Source organism: Anolis sagrei, chromosome X (assembly GCF_037176765.1).
Source record: "Anolis sagrei isolate rAnoSag1 chromosome X, rAnoSag1.mat, whole genome shotgun sequence".
Classification (NCBI taxonomy): domain Eukaryota; kingdom Metazoa; phylum Chordata; class Lepidosauria; order Squamata; family Dactyloidae; genus Anolis; species Anolis sagrei.
Window position 1 is genome coordinate 23,369,551 of NC_090034.1, and position 20,442 is coordinate 23,389,992.

The 20,442-nt window shown below is 42.3% G+C and overlaps 1 protein-coding gene and 1 long non-coding RNA gene across 2 annotated transcripts; one reads left to right on the top strand and one right to left on the bottom strand.

Moving 5' to 3' along the window:
- The first annotated feature begins 1 nt into the window (after nt 1).
- On the top strand, nt 2-16,589 carry AMDHD2 (amidohydrolase domain containing 2). The gene is made up of 12 exons (XM_060786399.2): nt 2-68; nt 450-556; nt 3,307-3,443; nt 4,444-4,583; nt 5,445-5,499; nt 6,785-6,997; nt 9,158-9,246; nt 10,305-10,449; nt 10,549-10,656; nt 12,919-12,987; nt 14,809-14,910; nt 15,276-16,589. The coding sequence occupies exons 2-12, from the start codon at nt 474-476 to the stop codon at nt 15,362-15,364; spliced, it is 1,230 nt and encodes a 409-aa protein (XP_060642382.2). The 5' UTR covers nt 2-68; nt 450-473; the 3' UTR covers nt 15,365-16,589.
- LOC132781873 (uncharacterized) lies at nt 6,993-20,441 on the bottom strand. The gene is made up of 3 exons (XR_009632011.2): nt 20,352-20,441; nt 17,691-17,830; nt 6,993-7,571 (listed from the first exon to the last, which is right to left on the bottom strand). It is a non-coding gene; the product is annotated as an uncharacterized lncRNA (long non-coding RNA).
- Nucleotide 20,442: the final 1 nt, after the last annotated feature.

Below are 20,442 nucleotides of genomic sequence, written 5' to 3' on the forward strand. Positions count from 1 at the left end.
ATTCTCTCTGGCGGAGAAGGAGGAAGGTGAAGTTGGGCGCTTGCTTAGAAGGATTCGGTGGGAGCCGGGTAAGTGCTTCTATCTCTCCTCACAAGTGGGAGTTCTTAGCCAATGAGAAACGCCTATGCAAATCCGGACTGTATTTATGCAAATATCGAACGGGGGGGCATTCTCTTCGCCTTGACAGGCAGGATCCTTGGATCTGTATAGGCGCTCCCGGGGCACCTCTGCACTGCAGAATTTAATGCAGTTCGATACCGCTTTAGTGCCCAATGGCTCGTTGCTATGGAGTAATGAATCAACCCAATTGTTAGGTTTCCCTGGTAACTCCCAGGATTCTATTATATGCAACCATAAGAGTTGAAAGTGTTGTCATCCTGCATTAAATCCGACAGTGTAGACCAGGCATGGGAAAACCTTATTAAAGAGTGTTTTGAATACCTTTCCAGGGGCATCCTCTTCATGCTTGGAAGATGCCTTCGGACAAATCCACCCAGGATCCTCCAGTCTTCCAGTTTACAAACTGCTGGATTCTGAAGCATCATGAACTGCAAAGGTGAGCGTTTGCATTGGGTGACGTTGCTTTCCTTCCACCTTTCTCTGGTGTGTGGTTGTGACATACTAATTTTGTTGGAAATTTACAAAACGTTGCCACGGGGGAACTCTAAACATAAACTTTTCCGCGTGCTTCTAGATGGGAAAGAGCAGGTTGGATTTCCATTCAATTTACTGCCATTGGCGTGTTTTGTGTTGACGTGTGTGCCAAGAGAAAATGAAGGGGAATGGATTCATAACAAAGGGACAAGGATTTGAGGGACAATATTGCTTTTACAGCCCCACCTGGCACCAATTTTATAAGCAGAATGGAAAAGCTAACACTATATGAGGATTTAAAGATCAAACTGCAAAGACTCTGGCACAAACCAGTAAAGGTGGTTCCAGTGGTGATCAGCACACTGGGTGCAGTGCCTAAAGACCTTGGCCTGCACTTAAAAACAATCGGCGCTCACAAGATTACCATCTGCCAGCTGCAGAAGGCCACCTTACTGGGATCTGCACGCATTATTCGCCGATACATCAGACAGTCCTAGACACTTGGAAACTGTCCGACGTGTGATCCAATACAACAGCCAGCACAGTGATCTTGTTTGCTGTGTACTAATCTTGTTATGTTAATACCATAATAATAATAATAATAATAATAATAATAATAATAATAATAATAATACAATTCAACAGCCAGCAGAGAGTCTGCTGTGGATTCATCTTGTGTTAATAATAATAATAATAATAATAATAATAATGCATTATTCGCCAATACATCACACCGTTCTAGACACTTGGAAAGTGTCTGACGTGTGATCCAATACAACAGCCAACCTAGTGATCTTGTTTGCTGTGTACTAATCTTGTTGTGTTTCAAATAACAATAATAATAATCATAATAATCATAATGATAATAATAATAATGGGATTAACTGTGGAACACTGCTTTTAATTAATTAGTTTTTCTGCAAAGTGTGACATTGAGCAAATAGTGGAAATCATTCAGTTGAACACGAGAGAAACAGACTCTGGACTCTTGCAGTAACAGGAAATATTGATAACAGATTAAGGGACTGAGAGATGTTTTAAAAACAAAATACCTTGACTGCTTTTCATTACGTTTGTAAATATTAATAGAGTTAATAGACCATGTAATACAGTTAATATACAATTGCATCTTGACATGGATCCCTACGAAAAGGACTTTCCATGATTAATCACTTGGGTAACTCAGTTCTACTCTTTGTCCTTGCTGCTCTCAGCTGTCATCTTTGTCTTCTCATATATATCTATACTATATATATTGGGAAGTCAGACCTGGCCATGGTGGTCCACACTCTTGTTACATCTAGGATAGACTACAGCAACACACTCTACGTGGGACTGCCTTTGAAGACTGTTCAGAAGCTTCTAATAGTCTAACAAGAGGCAGCCAGGTTAATAACTGGGGCGGCATACAGGGAGCATACAACTCCCATATTACATCAGCTCCATTGGTTGCCAGTTTGCTACCGAGCACAATTCAAAGTGCTGGCTTTGGCCTATAAGGCCCTAAACGGCCCTGGCCCAGTTTACCTGTCTGAATTCATCTCCTTCTATGAACCACCGCAGAGATTAAGATCTTCCGGTGAGGCCCTGCTCTTGGTCCCGCCACAGTAAAAGGCGCGATTAGCAGAGACAAGGGAGAGGACCTTCTCAGTGATTGCCCCATTGCTATGGAACTTCCTCCCTGGCGAGATTACATCAGCCCCCTCCCTCCTGTCCTTCAGAAAGATGGTAAAAACTCAGCTGTGGGACCAAGCCTTTGGGTCAGTGCAATAAGGCACTTTTTAAAAATGGAGATAATTAATTTTAGTGTTTATGTATATTTATAGTTTATTTTAGTTTATCTTATGTTCCGGCATTGAATGTTTTCCATATATATGTTGTGCTCTGCCTTGAGTCCTCTTTCGGGCTGAGAAGAGCGGAATATAAATGTTTTAAATAAATAAATACACATAATAGAGAAAATATTTATGTGTGTATGTGGCTGGGGTGCCCACTTCAACAGACAGGCTCCCACTTCCACAAACAGCGTCAACCCACACTGCTGAGGAGCCACCAAAATCCCTCCCTTCAATGACATTTCACATTATATTGAGCACCATGAACATGTAGCCCAACCCTTCCAATGTCCTCCCCAAACACCATACTGCCCGCCACCCAAGGAATGCTTTCATTTGGGGACAATTTCATTCTAGATTTTGCATGTTTACTCCACCACAGACATCCCAATGTTTCTTACTCTCTCCATTGGTGTGGAATTTACATGATCCCGCCCACTTCTTCTCCCTTAACCCTTTCCTACTCTTTTCAACTCTGTCTGCAGAACAAACAAAGCAGAACTAATTAGCAGCTAAATATACTGGAGGAGTTTGGGAGATTGACTCCACATGATGGAAGTTGTAGTTCAACCTGCATCAAGTCAGAGCACTGTGACCCCCACTAACGATGGACCTGGACCACCTTTGTCACACAGAACCCCCATGACCCATTCTGCAATGATTTTTTAAATTTTTTACAAAGGATGGTACATAATACGGGGCAAACCCAGCCTTCCTTGGTGACTTGAGGGGTGTGCTACAGATCCCAGGCCACATGGTACGCTGCCTTGTGCGAATGGGGATTGTAGTCAAACACATTGGGAGAACTGTGCCTTTTGACTTTGCGGTATATGAATGGAAGAGAGGCCATGTAATGCAAGACCTACCTTTTTTCCAGGGAGGACCTTTGGGTGAGAGATGGGAAGATCCTGAACCCGGAGAAGCTCTTCTTTGACGAGAAGAAGCCTGCGGACATTCAACTGGACTGCAAAGGCAGTATCATTGCACCTGGGTTCATTGACGTGCAAATCAATGGTAAGGCCTGGGCATTCTTCCTGAAGATCAACATCCACTAAGCTGGAGAAGGGCTGTATGCCTTCCCCTATAGATTTTGTTTACTATGTAATACGATTTTTTCCTGGGTTGTAAATGTCATTTCCTAATTGGTTCAATAATAAAAACATGGGGAAAGTGTATTAAACTGCCAAAACTTTGTTTTTGAGGGACATCATTAGACCTCATAATTAGCTGAAGTTGCGATACAGCAACATCTGGAAGACTCCAGTTTATTCTATTTACTCAAGATAATGGGATTTGGATAGAGATAGAAAAGTTTGTGGATAGGATGTCTGATGTTAAAATGTCCTGTAATCATTCCCCAAACCTCAGAGCCGCAAGTATTGCTGGGTTGCCATTCTCATCATTCCCAGTTTGCATGGCGGATAACCAAAAGGGATTTATTTATTTATTTATTTATCGTGGCAGTATCAACCAGGCAATTGTATTACATTTTTAACAATTTTTAACAAACAGACAAAACAGAGTTTGCAAGCTTGGTAGTTGATTAAATGTCCTTTGACCCGTAGCTGGCCACTTGGAGTGCCTCTGGTGTTGCTGCAAGGAGGTCCTCCATTGTGCATGTGGAAGGGCTCAGGTTGCATTGCAGCAGGTGGTCTGTGGTTTGCTCTTCTCCGCACTCGCATGTTGTGGATTCCACTTTGTGGCCCCATTTCTTGAGGTTGGCTCTGCATCTCGTGGTGCCAGAGCACAGTCTGCTCAGCGCCTTCCAAGTCACCCAGTTTTCTGTGTGCCCAGGGATGGGAGTTGTCATTCAATAACATCTATAAACTCAAGTCCACTGACTACCATATGAAAAACTGAGAGTTGACCCTTTGTATCCATTAATTCTCTGTCCATGGAGTCAATGGTCTTTGAAGGCAGCTATGTATCAGCTGATGTGGCCGTTGAAGGACACGAGTCTGAGTTATCAAAGATTCTGCTTCTTCTTTGTCTTCTCTGACCTTTCATTGCCTAGGAGGTTTTGGAGTGGATTTTTCCCAGGCCACAGATGACGTCGCCTCAGGAATCTCTCTGGTTGCCCAGAAAATATTGTCCCATGGAGTCACTTCTTTCTGCCCAACGCTGGTGACCTCTCCGCCATCTGTATATAGTAAGGTAAGGAACCAGTTTACATCTACAGGCTGTCTCCAAGTTACAAACATCCCCAAGTTACAAATTATTCCTAGTTAAGATTGAGGCTGAGACAACAGAAAGTGAGAGACATCTGTCCCTTGGAAGGAAGGGAAATCCACTCCTGGAAGAGTTATTATGAGGGGGAAAAGAGATTTCCACTGAAGCTTTCTTTCCAATCCTTGTTTCCACAACAATCCACATTTTTCGAAATTCAATGATCCCAGGGTCAGAAAGTGGGGTGAAATCTTACAAACAGGGGCACAGACAGCAAAACAAACACTACAGGTGTGTCAACCCTTCCCTATGCAATCCAAAGCACGAATGCATATGTGTATGTGTGTGTGTGTATATATATATATATGTATGTATTTGTATGTATATATGTATGTATGGCTGGAGTTACACTTAAGAAATGGACCTGTTCCCACTTGCATACAAAGTGAACGTAAGAACAAACCTACTAACACTATCTTCTTCATAACTTGGGGACAGCCTGTACCCACAAACCTCTGATTTGCAATAGATTGGCAAGCTTGCTTGACATTCAGATGGTTAACAATGACAGCAACAAATTGCTTCCTTCTGCCCTCAGTTTCACTACTAATGTGAAGAAGCTTGACCTTTTGTTTTGTTTTCTGTACGATCTGTACGATTTTAATAATTTCTTTACACGTTCATTAGAGATCATTACAAAGCATTTTGGACCCCCCCCCCCCCCAAATTGGAAATTTTCATTTCATCCTTGAGACACACAAAAAGACCCTGGGAGGTCCATGGTATATTGTCCAACTGTGTCTCGCAGGACAGATTAATTATGAACTTCCTGACAATCTCTCCTCCCAGGTTCTGCCTCAGATTTCTGTAAGAAACGGAGGGCCCCATGGAGCTGGCGTCCTGGGTAAGAGACCTGGTTTTGTGTCCGATCCGTCACTTTTTCCCCTTAGAGATGCTTTTTTTTGGAGTCGGAGATGCAGAACCTTTTACCTCTCTAAATGGTTTGACCACAAATCCCATAATCCCTTAACACTGAACCTGCTGGCTGGGGATCATGGTGTTGTAGTCCGAAACATCTTCTGGAGGTAGGAAAAATGAAGAAGCCTTAGACCTGCTTTCATGTCTCCTATATTTCACAGCTGCCTGTTTTAACCCTCTGTTTTAACTTTGTTGTACCTTGCATTTAGCAGGAAGGAGAAGCAGATAGTAAATGTGTCATTATTATTATTATTATTATTATTATTGTTATTATTATTAATACCATTACTATTGTTATTATTGCCTCTGTCAGCTGCAAAAGGCCAGCCTACTCAGATCTGCACGCATTATTTGCCAATAGATCACACAATCGTAGACATCCGGGAAGTGTCCAATGTGTGTTTGAATACAAAAGCCAGCATAGTGATCTTGTTTGCTGTAAACTGAATTTGTTGTGTATATTATAATATAATAATAATAATTTTAAAAAACATCAGGAGAGAATGCTTCTGGAACATAATATAATATACTTTATTTATATTCCACTCTATCTCTCCCAGGAGACTCAGAGTGGATTACAGAACATATGTGAACTGAACTTGTGTATCAATAATAATAACAACAACAACAACAACAACTTTATTTATAGACCGCCCTCTCTCCCCAAGGGGACTCAGAGTTGTTTACATACAAAAAGGCAAGCACTGAATGCCAAAGCCATCAAAAAACAAATACAAACAATACAGAATAACATCAGTAGTCTGAAATAAAAAAGAAAAATACTAAATAAAACATAATTACACATCGAGACACATATACTCCAAAGAGTTAAAATGATTGAAATACATTTAAAAGTGCCTAACATGTCAGTACCAATTTAAAATGTACCGTAGCAGTCCATAAAATGCAGGTAGATTTACCAGCCTTCCAGTGAAATTAGCTTAAGATGTGCTAGTCCTCCTCCTCTCCATATGCTACAGTGCATAAGTGCATTTTCAAAAGGTTTTTAAAGGAGAGGAGGGTGGGGGGCATCCTTATTCCTTTGGGAATGGAGTTCCAGAAGCAGGGAGCAATCACGTATTGGATGGGTCCCTTGTATTTGGTAAGAGATAGGGACAGCCTCCTTCCATATTGTCACCAACAGGTTGCCAGCCCTGGAGTGCCATGTTTCATGCATAACATGTCTATTTCTCTTCTCTTCCTTGGATTAGGGGTTCACCTGGAAGGTCCGTTCATCAGTAAAGAGAAGAGGGGAGCTCACCCGGAGCATTATCTCAGAACCTTTGAAACCGGAGCTTTTCAGGATGTACTGGCCACTTACAGTTGCCTGGACGGAGTGAAGATTGTCACCTTGGCACCTGAGATGAAGAGAAGCGGCGAGGTAATCCGGGAGCTGACCAAGCGGGGCATCTGTGTTTCGGTAGGTAAGTGTTGCTCTTGGACTTTAGAACAAGGGGAAGTTGGGACTCAGGGGGACCTATCTCATTGGCCAATGGATTTTATGTTTGCCTCCCCTGATCAGAATATATGCTTAGTTTAATAATAATAACAACAATAATAATAATAACAATAACAATAACAACAACAATCTGGAAGTAGGTCTACAGTTATATCAGGCATGAGCAAACTTCGGCCCTCCAGGTGTTTTGGACTTCAACTCCCACAATTCCTAACAGCCTACCAGCTGTTAGAAATTGTAGGAGTTGAAGTCCAAAACACCTGAAGGGCCAAAGTTGTCCCATGCCTCAGTTATATGCTTTAGAATTTGGTTATATATATTACACTATGTCACTAACTCTCAGTCATGAAAACAAAGTTTCTGCAGTATAAGAACACTTTCAAACCAGGGACAGATTTTTCCCCCAAATTTTGTTACATAGCGTTATAGTTCTAATTGGTAGAAAGTCTCTTCTTCATTTGGGGGAATGTGTTGGAATGTTGGCTGGGTTTTCAAAGATTTCTGTTGTATCATTTAGTTCTCCAGGGTGTCTTAGAAACCTGTGAATCATAGAAATGCATAGATAAGAGTGACATTTACAGTAGATATCATTAGATTAATCGGGGGGGGGGGGAGGATCGAGTGTCTTGAATATTATATGTCTACTGTATTATATATGTATTGCTTTATTTTATGAAAAGGAAAAAGGAAAAAAATACCTGTTGGAACAAAGATTATTTGGGGGGAAAAAACAATCTTTATGTTTCCACACGGAGAGCTTCTATCTTAAAACGTGTCCAAAGAGCACTCTTTGGCTGCCTACTGTTTACACTGAAAGGCCATTGTGTTGCTGTGAGTTTTCCGAGTTTTCCAGAAGCATTCTCTCCAGACATTTTGCCTCCATCTATGGCAGGTTGTGAGGTCTGTTGGAAACTAGGCAAGTGAGGTTTATATATCTGTGGAATAATGTCCAGGGTGGGAAAAAGAACTCTTGTCCGTTGGATGGCTATTGGCCACCTTGATTTGCATTATCTGGCCTTGCAGCTTCAAAGCCTGGCTGATTTCTGTCTGGAGGAATTCTTTGTTGGGAGCTGTTAACTGGCCTTGATTGTTTCCTGTCTGGAATTCCCATTATTTTAGTGTTGCTCTTTATTTACTGTCTGATTTTAGAGGGTTTCCTCCTTTCTGTTGAAATTTTCCACATGCTTGTAGATTTCAATGGCTTCTCTATGTAGTCTGACATGGTGGTTGTTAGAGTGGTCCACCATTTCTGTGTTCTCAAATAATATGCTGTGTCCAGGTTGGTTCATCAGATGCTCCATTATGGCTGACTTCTCTGGTTGAATTAGTCTGCAGTGCCTTTTGTGTTCCTTCATTCACGTTTGGGCAATGCTGCGTTTGGTGGTCCCTATGTAGATTTGTCCACAGCTGCCTGCTTTACAGTAGACTCCTGCAGAAGTGAGGGGATCCATCTTGTCCTTTGCTGAACATAGCATTTGTTGGATTTTCTTAGTGGGTCTGTAGATAATGTGTAGGTTGTGTTTCTTCATCAGCTTCCCTATGCGGTCAGTGGTTCCATTGATGTATGGTAAGAACGCTTTTCCTCTGGGTGGTTCTTTGCCTTTACTCTTGTGGCTTGTTCTTGGCCTTGCATCTCTTCTGATGTCTGTGGTAGAGTATCCATTGGCCTGTAGCCAGGCTTTGAAGCAGCGAAGCCATTCAATGCTAATCCAGGTGGTCAATGGCAACCTTCACACTTGTCTCAAACAGACAAGAGTTCTGTCTCCCACCCTGGACGTAATTCCACAGAATATAAACCTCACTTGCCTAGTTTCCAACAGACCTCACAACCTCTGAGGATGCCTGCCATAGATGTGGGCAAAATGTCAAGAGAGAATACTTCTAGAACATGGCCATACAGTCCAGAAAACTCACAGCAACCTAGTGATTCTGGCCATGAAAGCCTCTGACAACACAAAGGCCATTGTATTGTAGATACAAGATGTGAATGGGGGAAGGATCAGGAAGGAAGAGAAATTTAAGCAACATCCTTCCTTAAAAAATTATAACTAGCTGGAAGGAGCGATGATTGTCAAGCTCAGAGAGACATTAAGCTGCATTTATTCTTAGCCTTCTCTCTTTCCAGGTCACTCTATAGCTAACCTGTCTCAAGCCGAGGAAGCGGTTCACCATGGGGCTACTTTCATTACTCACCTCTTCAATGCCATGTTACCTGTAAGTAATACATAAGCACAAACACAACATGAGAATCTCTGTATATTTTTGAATTTCTTTACTGCAGGTTCCTGTCCCCTTGTTTTGCCCATTTTCTTCATTAATAATTCAGTTTGTACTAGGCCAGCTTTCTCCCATCCTTTGCCCTCCAGAGACACATTGGGTTACCTAGAGAGGTGAGGTCATTGGAGTCACTAGTCAGAGACTTGGCATTGCAGTCCAACGCACCTGGAGAGGACAACCTTTTCACGCCCATATTTGGAGCTAGGAATTCTTACCCTTTAGGATTAGAATCCTCCAGTTTCATGAACTTTGAGAGCTGTAGTCCAAAAAAGTAACATTTCCAAATTCTGTCCATATTAATTATATTGTGGACCTTCAACTTAAGAGCATCCCAACTTACGAGCATTTTGAGTTAAAAGCCATTGCTTGGCTCAGGTTTTGCTTTGACATAAAACAGCATTTTGAGTTAAGAGGGAGTGCCAGAGGGAGTGCTAGCACCAGAGTCCAGGACTTGAGGGCCTCAAGGGAACAGCCTCTGGGCCTCGTGCTCTTATCTGCTTTGGGAGAGAGATTGCAGTCCATCTTGCTCTTGTCTGCTTTGAGGAACTTTGTGTTAGTTGACTCGGTGGTTTTTATTCCTGGTCTGTTTGGCTTCATGAAGAGAGTGAGGGAGGGAGAGAGCAAGAGAGGGAGGGAAAGAGGCTAGAAGGAGGACAGGAAGAAGAAGAAAAGGCAACTTTTGCCTTTTCACTTGGTGCCGCTTTGTGCTTCCTTGCCACAACTTTGTGGTTCTACCATTTTCAAGGTGATCTCTCTTTTTTACTGTTCCATGAGAATGTGCATGTATACATTATTTGTGATTTATAAAGTACATTTTCTTATTTTAAAACACAACAAAATAATGGGGAGGGGGGCAGGCCAGAAAGGATTAATAGCATTTCAATGGGCAATTTCACTTTGACATAAAAGCAATTTGAGTCAAGAGCTCAATTACTAAACAAATTAAACTCTTAACCAAGGTATCACAGTATTGGTTGTTTTTGTGGTCTGTGCAGTTCCACCACCGAGACCCTGGGATCGTGGGGCTGCTCACCAGTGACCAGATCCCTCCAGGTCGGCAAGTCTTCTATGGGATGATATCAGACGGGATCCACACAAACCCTGCAGCTCTGCGGATTGCCCACCGTGCAGATCCTAAAGGTTTGTTGGCCCTAGATGGGAAGAACAGAGGCCTGTGCCCCAATAACTCGATTGTATGACCGGACACCGATGTAACCGGAAGCCATTGTATCCCTATAGGGCTGGTCCTGGTGACGGATGCCATCATGGCGATGGGCCTTCCACCAGGCAGGCACACTCTGGGCCAACAGGTAGTCGAAGTGGATGGGCTGAATACCTATATTGCAGGTGAGTGCCCTGAAACTCTGGTCTTGAGGAAGAAAACCGGGTAGTTGAAGCATGTGGACTGCCATTTCTGTTCCATTTCTATCTCATCCTGAGTTTTTATCATTTTATCTTGTTCACTCGCCCATTGTGATTTTATTTTTGCACTGTTTTATTGTATTCTTATATTTTATTTATTTTATTGCAATGTTTGTTCTGTGTTCTTGATTTTATTTTGTTGTAATGCACAACTGGGCTTGGCCTCATGTAAGCTGCCCCAAGTCCCCTTTGGGGAGATGGTGGCGGGATATAAATAAAGATTATTATTATTATTATTATTATTATTATTATTAATAATAATAATAATATTTAGTTGCACTACGTTGTTGAAATCAATTGAACACTTTCATTGCACTTTACTTTTATTGAAATGTTCAAAAATGTTTGAGACATGCCAATGCATCAGTAAATATTTACATTTGACAATGCAGTTCCATGCATTGTGTGTTTCCACTTTTCAATGTCTTTCAGTTTCATGATAGCACCAACCAACACACATTTTGGTGCCTCAAATGCTAGCCCTGTTCTGGATATATTTGACCTGCTGATTCCAAAAAAATGGTACCAGTTTTCCCTAGTTTTTGAAATACAGGGACGCCTTGCTTGACATTAGTGCATGTTGGAGTCCTCGTGAGCCAACAATGTGATGAGGCAGCTAAAAAAACTAACGGGATTTTGGCCTTCATCAATAAGAGTCTAGTGTCTAGATCCAGGGAAGTCATGGTACCCTTCTATTCTGCCTTGGTCATACCACACCTGGAATCACACTGTGTCCAATTCTGGGCACCATAATTGAAGGGAGATGTTGACAAGCTGGAATGTGTTCAAAAGAGGGTGACTCAAAGGATCAAGGATCTGGAGAACAAGCCCTATGAGGACCAACTTAAAAGAGCTGGGCATGTTTAGCTTGCAGAAGAGAAGGCTGAGAGGAGACATGATGAGGGCCATATATCAAGATGTGAGGGGAAGTTATAGGGAGGAGAGATTAAGTTTGTTTTCTGCTGCCCTGGAGACTAGGACATGGAAACAATGGCTTCAAACTACAGGATCTAGTTAAGGAAGAAAGGAGGAATAGGAAAAAGGAAGAGAAAGAGTATGAGAGGAGAGGAGGAAGATGGGAAGGGAGGAAGAGGAAAGAAGAAAAGAATTCAGACCTCTGGAAGACACCAGGAAGTCAAAACAATTTTTAAACCCTATCTTTGCCTCTTTATCTTTATCTCTATTTTATCTTTTTCTATCTTTTTTTCTCTTTGGTTTATTTTTGTTTTGCTCTTTTTCTCTCTTAATTTCCTATACATCTCTATTTTAACTGTAATCCAAAATTCAATAAAGATTATTAAAAAAAACTACTGGAAAGGAGATTCCACTGGAACACAAAGAAGAACTTTCCGACTGTGAGAGCTGTTCAGCAGTGAAACTCTCTGCTCCAGGGCCTTTCCTCACAACCCTATATCCCAGAAAATCAGGCAAAAAATCCAACAATATCTGCTTTTAACTGGGTTATCTGAGGGCCTTTCACACAGACCTATAATGCAGAATATCAAGGCAGAAAATCCCACAATACCTGCTTTGAATTGGGTTATCTGAGTCCACGCTCAGATAATATGGGATTTCCTGCCTTGATATTCTGGGGTATGGGGCTATGGAAGAGCCCTGAGTCCACACTGCCATATATCCCAGTTCAAAGTAGATATTGTGGGATGTTCTGCCTTGATATTCTGGGATATAGGGCTGTGTGGAAGGGCCCCCAGAGTGTGGTGGAGGCTCCTTCTTCAGAGGCTTTTAAACAAAGGCTGGACAGACATCTGTCAGGGGTGCTTTGAATGTGATTTTCCTGCTTCTTGAAAGGGGGTTGGACTGGATGGGTCACGCGGTCTCTTCCAACTCTATGATTCTATGATATGCCATCTACCAATCTTCATCTACTCCTCCACAGAAAAGGATAATATCTCAGAAACTAGACCTAACGCAGTCTATCCAATGCAATTTTCTGAACTGACACCCCAAATAACTCCAGAAGCAGGCCTGAAAACCAAGACACCAAGAAAATGAATTGTTCTGCTATGTAATCTATCTCAAATCTTAGTAGAGTTAACCTTTTGGACTAAAATTCCTAGAATTCCACAGCTAATATGAAGCCTAAGTGCAGGATTCTGTGGGTTGTAATGCAAAAGGGGAGATAGTTGAGCTCTGATCTTTTTTAAAAATATTTTCTTCTGCCCACAGGGACCAAAACTCTGAGCGGCAGCATTGCAACCATGGACACATGTGTTCGACATTTCAGGGAAGCCACAGGTAAGGCTTTTCCACATAGAACTCTGCCAACTTAAAGGAAATTTTGCCCATCTTCACAAGAAGCCAAAGTCTCCTTCGCATTTTATTCTTATCTCCTTTAGGTGTGGTTCCTTTTCTTACGAGGTCGAAGGCTACTAGATTGCAAAATCTTCCCTAGCTTTGCCACGTTAGACTCTTAACTGTTTAATTGCAAAGCACCATGATAGATAGTGTTATAAATGAAAAGGTGTATCTGTGTTGAGGAGTGGCTATGAGCCCGCCTTCCTATGCTGTGGGTCTTCCATCCAGACACTGAACAGGGTGAGGGTTGCTTAGGGATAAAAGAGGAGACACTTGCATCCTTTAGGGCAAACATTGGGAAACTTTGAGCCTCCAGGTGTTGTGGACTTCAACTTAAGCGGCTGAGGGGGAAAAGGAAAGGGCCAAGGCTGTTAGGAATTGTGGGAGTTGAAGGCCAAAATGCCTGGAGGCCCCATGGCTGCTTTAGGGTAAGCTAGAGTGGTTAGATCAATGTGCCCTGTTTTTCATTAGGCTTAAGTATACCAGCTGCACTTCCAACTTTGCATTTTATTTTGCTGCCATGGCCACTTGGAGATTTGGGGAGTGAGAGCCCTACACGGTCATTTTTCCAAGCTGTGTAATAGCACTGCCGAAAGGCCGCATAATGCGCCATGTGTGCCATTCAACAATGCTGGGATGGTATGTGCCACAAGGCTCCAAACAGTCAGAACCTAGAAAATTTATCAACAATGAATTGGTTAAATAAGATATGAGCCACAGTCCTATCAAAGTTCGATCCTGGGCCCAGTGCTGTTCAACCTCCTTATTAATAACTTTGATGAAGATTTAGAGGCTGTGCTTCTCCAGTTTGCAAATGGGGTCAAATTAGAAGAGAGCTAATACTCCAGAGGACAGGACCAGAATTCAAAAGGTCCTTAACAGATTAGTGAGCTGATTGGACAAAACTAACACAATGAATTTCAACAAGGACAAATGTTAAAATACTCCACTTTGGCAGAAAAAATTCAAAGATGCTGAATGGGTGGTGAATGGCTCAACAACAGATTCACATGGGAAAGAGATCTTGCGAGTCTTCGTGGACAACAAGTTGAACATGAGCCAACAGGGTGATGCAGCAGCTAAAAAAGCCAGTGGGATTTTGTTCTGCATCCAAAGGAGTCTAGTGTCCAGATCGAGGGACATTATGGTGCCTCTCTATTCTGCTTTGGTTAGACCTTCTGGGCACCCCAGTTCAAAAGGGATATTGATTCTAAGCTGTCCAGAGGAAGAGGGTGACTAAAATGATCAAAGTTCTGGAGACCATGAATAATCCCTATGAAGAGTGTCTTAAAGAGTCTGTTTCACCTGTAGAAGAGAAGGTTGAGAGGAGACATGAGGGCCATGTTTCAATATCTGAAAGGCTGTCCTAAGGAAGAGGGAGCAGGACTTCCTTTCTGCTGCCCTGGAAACTAGAACTCAATGGAGCCATGGGTTCAAATTGCGGGAAAGGAGATTCCACCTGAACACAAGGAAGAACTTCCTGACTGTAAGAGCCATTCAGCAGTGGAACTCGCTGCTTCAGAGTCTGGTGGAAGCTCTTTCATTAGAGGCTTTTAAACAGAGGCTGGATGGGCATCTGTCAAGGGTACTTTCGTTTTTCCTCCTTGGCAGGGGATTGGACTAGATGGCCCACATGGTCTCTTCCAACTCTATTATTCTATGATTATTCTAAGTTAACCTATAAATTAAGCTTTAATGGTGACAGCAAAACCTACGCCTATTATATTGATTACATTTGGGGAAAACATTCATTTTTTGCAGGATGCTCTGTGGAAACAGCACTGGAGGCTGCTTCTCTCCATCCAGCTCAACTCTTGAAAATTGAGGACAGAAAGGGCACCTTGGATTATGACAGTGATGCAGGTGAGGGTGGCTTAGAGTCAGGTATGCATTTTCTCCCATCCAATCAGTGATTGGTTCCAACTCTGCTTTGTTCCCGTGTAAGTAACACCCAAGGTACTACTTGAATGTTACACTGGAAACTTGATGTTCAGCACAAAATGAGGTTGATGCAGCTATTCTAGAAGAGGATAGACTATGGTTCCTTGGTAGATTTTTTACAAGTGGCCTGTGATCGGAGAACAACTTTGTTGTTGGTGACTATTCCTAATATAAAGCAGCTATATCAACAAACATTCTGCTTTTCACAAATATTAGAAGAAAATTACCAGCAGTGGCCCAAAGTATTAACTTCCTCTATAAGTGACATTGTTTCCTGTTTTCCACAGATTTCCTGTTGCTGGACAACAGCCTCCACGTTCAAGCCACCTACATTGCAGGCCAGCAGGTCTGGAGAAAAGATGACTTTATGATCTAAGATGGGAACCAGGACAGGAAGCAGTTATCACCAGGGGCAGAGAGCAGAGTCTTCCCTTTCTTCCAAAGGCCCTTTGCCTCTCTCTCATTTCTCTTCTGACTTCTCCAACTTCCTTTCTTTTTTGCTCCGGCAGCATTCCTGGAAAGAGGCCTATTTGTTGTTTTGGATTACAACATTTGTTGTTTTGGATTACAACAGGCTTTGGTTTCCAATGAACTGTGACAGAACAAATGTATTTTTCTCACCTTGCCTTAGAAAGCAGAGGTAGCTGCACAGCACATCTGTTATACTGTCAGAACAAAGCACATGCTTTGAGCTTTTCCTGCAGAGCCAAAGGAAACATCTCCAATTCACTGTGTGAATGCAAAAGCATGAAGATAGTATTGGATCCAGTGTAGCAGAATGGGAAAATCTGCTGACCTGGCACACTCCTCTAGCCATTTCCTTCCTACATTGCCTCTCTCTTTGACTTTTATGCTGGATTGGCATTTTGTGGATGATCATCTGCTTTGTTTTAGCCCACTTCAAGGGAAAAAGGAGTGCTCTATGAAGTTTTCATGTTGTTTGTTAAATGCCTATTCCAGATTTCCACCACAAGCAGTGTGTGAGATAACTAATAATCATATCAAAGATAAAGTAGGAAAGAACAATCTAACCATAGCACTATGGAACACTATGATTGTTGTTCTTGGGTTATAAATGTCATTTCTTAATTGGTTCCATCGTAAAAACGTGGGAAAAGTTTATTAAACCACAACAACTTTGTTTCTGCGAGAGGGACATCCTGCTATAGCACATTTTGTTCTAGGTTTTCACTGAGTATCTCATCATCTCAACCGATTCAACATAGTTTGTAGCAGCCACAAAAATGAAGTTTCTGGAGTAGAACAACTACTTTCAAAGTAAGGACCGCACAAATAAACAGGAATATCACTTTCAAACCAGGAACAGGAAAGTTTTCAAATTTTGTTACACAGTGTAATACAAACAAATTAGTTAAAACAGGCATGGGCAAACTTTGGCCCTCCAGGTGTTTTAGACTTCAATTTCCACAATTCTTAGCAGCCAATAGTCTGTTAGAGTTGTGGGAATTGAAGACCAAAACACCTGGAGGACCAAAGTTTGCCCATGATGCTTGGGTTAAAATCTATCCACTTCCAAAGTAAAGGAGCAGCCACTTATTAAAACCTGTTTTTATGTACTAATAAAACTGACTGAATACAAAGGTCTTTGCCTCTTAATAACACAAAGATCCGCCTAGTCAAAGCCATGGTATTCCCTGTAGTAACCTACGGATGTGAGAGCTGGACCTTAGGGAAGGCTGAGCGAAGGAAGATCGATGCTTTTGAGCTGTGGTGTTGGAGGAAAGTTCTGAGAGTGCCTTGGACTGCGAGAAGATCCAACCAGTCCATCCTCCAGGAAATAAAGCCCTACTGCTCACTGGAGGGAAAGATACTAGAGACAAAGTTGAAGTACTTTGGCCACATCATGAGGAGACAGGAAAGCCTAGAGAAGACAATTATGCTGGGGAAAGTGGAAGGCAAAAGGAAGAGGGGCCAACCAAGGGCAAGATGGATGGATGGCATCCTTGAAGTGACTGGACTGACCTTGAAGGAGCTGGGGGTGGTAACGGCCGACAGGGAGCTCTGGCGTGGGCTGGTCCATGAGGTCACGAGGAGTCGGAGACGACTGAACGAATGAACAACAACAACACAAAGACAAAAATAGCTGAATGATCTCAGCAGCCTAATTTCAGAGTGTTGAGGTGTATTAACTTGGCACGTTCATCCTGTCTGGCCTACCTCTCTAAAAAAGGACACCGATTTGTTTGGGTTGGTGTGTCAGTGTGGATTGAGCCTCGATTGGAGGGGAGAAGACTTAACCCAGATGCAAGACATTGGTTTGGGCTTGTAGGCTTAATCTTTCCTATCTTCATTGACCAAATCCTCATGACTTCATTGGCTGCCCACTTCTGGAAAACTGGCTAGCCCTTTGCAAGCCAGTCATTTCTTCTTCTTTTTTCTTAATCATTTTCAAATATTTTTTTCCAGAAAGTGTGGTAGAGAAAAGGGAGCATGTAGGTTACTCGTGATAGTGTTAGTAAATAAAATCTTAACAAATATCTGGTAAATCAATGAGAGGAAGGAAGATGGTGTAGAGGGGAAGGGTAAAAACATTATATAACATTTTATTGTGTTACATCCAATTCTTGGTCTGTGTTACCCAAACACTCATTACTTGTGATACTAAAGTTTTGCAAGTTTGATCTATCCTTCATATCAAAGAGATGAATATTTTTATCTTCTATTGAGCCTAATAGTCTTACCTTCCTGAACCTTCTTATATTTCTGTTTTGTTCCATATTTCTTCTCTTCTTCTTTTCTTCTTAAAAGTTCTTCTTGGTTGTTCCTGTCAGTTTATTTCTTTTAACTCTCTTGTTCGGTTTTGTTTATTGCCAAACTTTATCTAAAAAGTCAATTGAATCTGTTTGTTAGCAGATCAGTATTTATGTGAACAAAATACAATATATATTACTACCTTTCTTCCCCCTCTTTTTTCCTCTATACAATACACACCCCCCCCCCCCAAATTTACTTAGCAGGTACTAGGCCTCTATTAACCAATATATGAAGGGTTAATCTACAGTGTCATATATATAGTAATAAACCATCAAGACACCACACTTGAAGACCATCATACTCGAACAATGAGGGATTGCCTAAGTAGGAATAACAGAGATTAGACTCATGCAGCCCTCCAGTTCCCAGTCCCATGTTTAGGTGCATATGCATGCAAAAGTCATTTAGATGTTGGCAGACAAGTGATCCAGGAGACTAGGCTGTGAATCTGCATAGAAGAGGCCACAAGGGCCATCCAATACAATACACATGCAGAGGTTCCAATACAGTATTGTATTGGCCAATCAATACAATACACATGCAGAGGTTCTTCCTAATGTTTTGGTGGGATTTTTCCCCTTGTTTCATTGTGTCCTGGTCTCCAGAGCAGTAGAAAGAAAGAAAGCCAGTTTACACCTTCAATGTCTTCAAATATTTAAACAGTGTTATTTCAGGTGAGGTATCATCAGGTGAGGTATCATCAAAACAAAGTAGTGTGGGTTGATTTCATGACTTGCCTTGATTTTGACACTACACTTCTATTGATGTAGCCTAGCATCTCATTGGCCTTTTTAGCTGCCACATCACACTCCTGACTCATTTTCAGCTTGTGATCTACTTACCACCTTGTCACACTGAGAAATGTCCCAGTCGTAAGACACTTCAGCCTCTTTTCAAGCATGGAGAGGGACAGAGCTTGTTACATGAGTTAAACTACTTCTGTCTGTTAAGCATAGCCCTCTGAAAGTGTCCTGAAAGGAGGGAACTCCGACCATCAACCTCATCACATTGAGACATTTCACCCTGGTAGGACACTTCAGTCTCTTAAGTTACAATGCAGGTTCCTCGGCTTAAAAATGGAGAAAAGCACCTTCCTAGAGCCAGAGATCAGCACTGTCTCCAGAAGCCAGAAATTAAAGGTGAAGCCTCTGCCTTTGTTTGTGTTTGTGTGTCTCATTGTATATTATTGTAAAGGCATTGAATGTTTGCCTATGTATGTAAATGCTGTAATCCCTCTGAAGATCACATGGGAAGGAGTCCCACTGGAGCATTGCAGCGCACCCAAATACCTGGACCGTGCTCTGACCTACAAGAAGCACTGCCTGAACATCAAGCAAAAAGTGGGTGCTAAAAACAACATCATACGAAAGCTGACTGGCACAACCTGGGGATCACAACCAGATACAGTGAAGACATCTGCCCTTGCGCTGTGCTACTCTGCTGCTGAGTATGCATGCCCAGTGTGGAACACATCTCACCACACTAAAACAGTGGATGTGGCTCTTAATGAGACATGCCACATTATCACGGGGTGTCTGTGCCCTACACCACTGGAGAAATTACACTGCTTAGCCGGTATTGCACCACCTGACATCCGCTGGGAAGTAGCAGCCAATAGTGAAAGGACCAAGGCAAAGACATCTCCAGCTCATCCCCTGTTTGGGTATCAGCCAGCACGTCAACGACTTAAATCTAGAAATATTTTTCTAAGATCTACAGAGACACTCGCTGGAACACCTCAGCAAGCGAGAGTCCAAGAGTGGCAGGCTCAAACCCAGAACCTCAACCAATGGCTGATACCAAATGAGAAACTCCCCCCTGGGCACACAGAAGACTGGGCGACTTGGAAGGCGCTGAACAGACTGCGCTCTGGCACCACGAGATGCAGAGCCAACCTTCAGAAATGGGGCTACAAAGTGGAATCCACGACATGCGAGTGCAGAGAAGAGCAAACCACTGACCACCTGCTGCAATGCAACCTGAGCCCTGCCACATGCACAATGGAGGACCTCCTTGCAGCAACACCAGAAGCAGTCCAAGTGGCCAGATACTGGTCAAAGGACATTTAACCAACTACCAAACTCACACATTTTGTATCTTGTTTGTTTGTTTGTTTGTTTTTTTCCTGTTAGAAATGTAAAATAATTTGACTGGTTATCCTGAGACGACAAAAATAAAATCCCTCGGAGTCCCCTAAGATAGAAGGGTGGAATATAAATAAAATGTATTATTATTTGAAACACAACAAGATGAGTCTACAGCAGATACTCTACTGGATGTTGTATTGGATCACATGTTGGGCACTTCTCAAGTGTCTAGCACTGTGTGATGTATTGGTGGATAATGCGTGCAGATCCCAGTAAGGTGGCCTTCTGCAGGTGGCAGATGGTAATTCTGTCAGTGCCGATTGTTTTTAAGTGCAGGCCAAGGTATTTAGGCACTGCACCCAGTGTACCAATCACCACTGGGACCACCTTGACTGGCTTGTGCCAGAGTCTTTGCATTATTATTATTATTATTAAGTATATTATTATTATGACTGTCTCTTGTATCCAATGGGGTTTGACGCAGAACAACAGGATCCCTACCGGCTGTTAGGAATTGTGGGAGTTGAAGTCCAAAACACCTGGCGGCCCAAGTTTCCTGTGCCTGATGTATCTTCAATGAGGGGGGGAACCT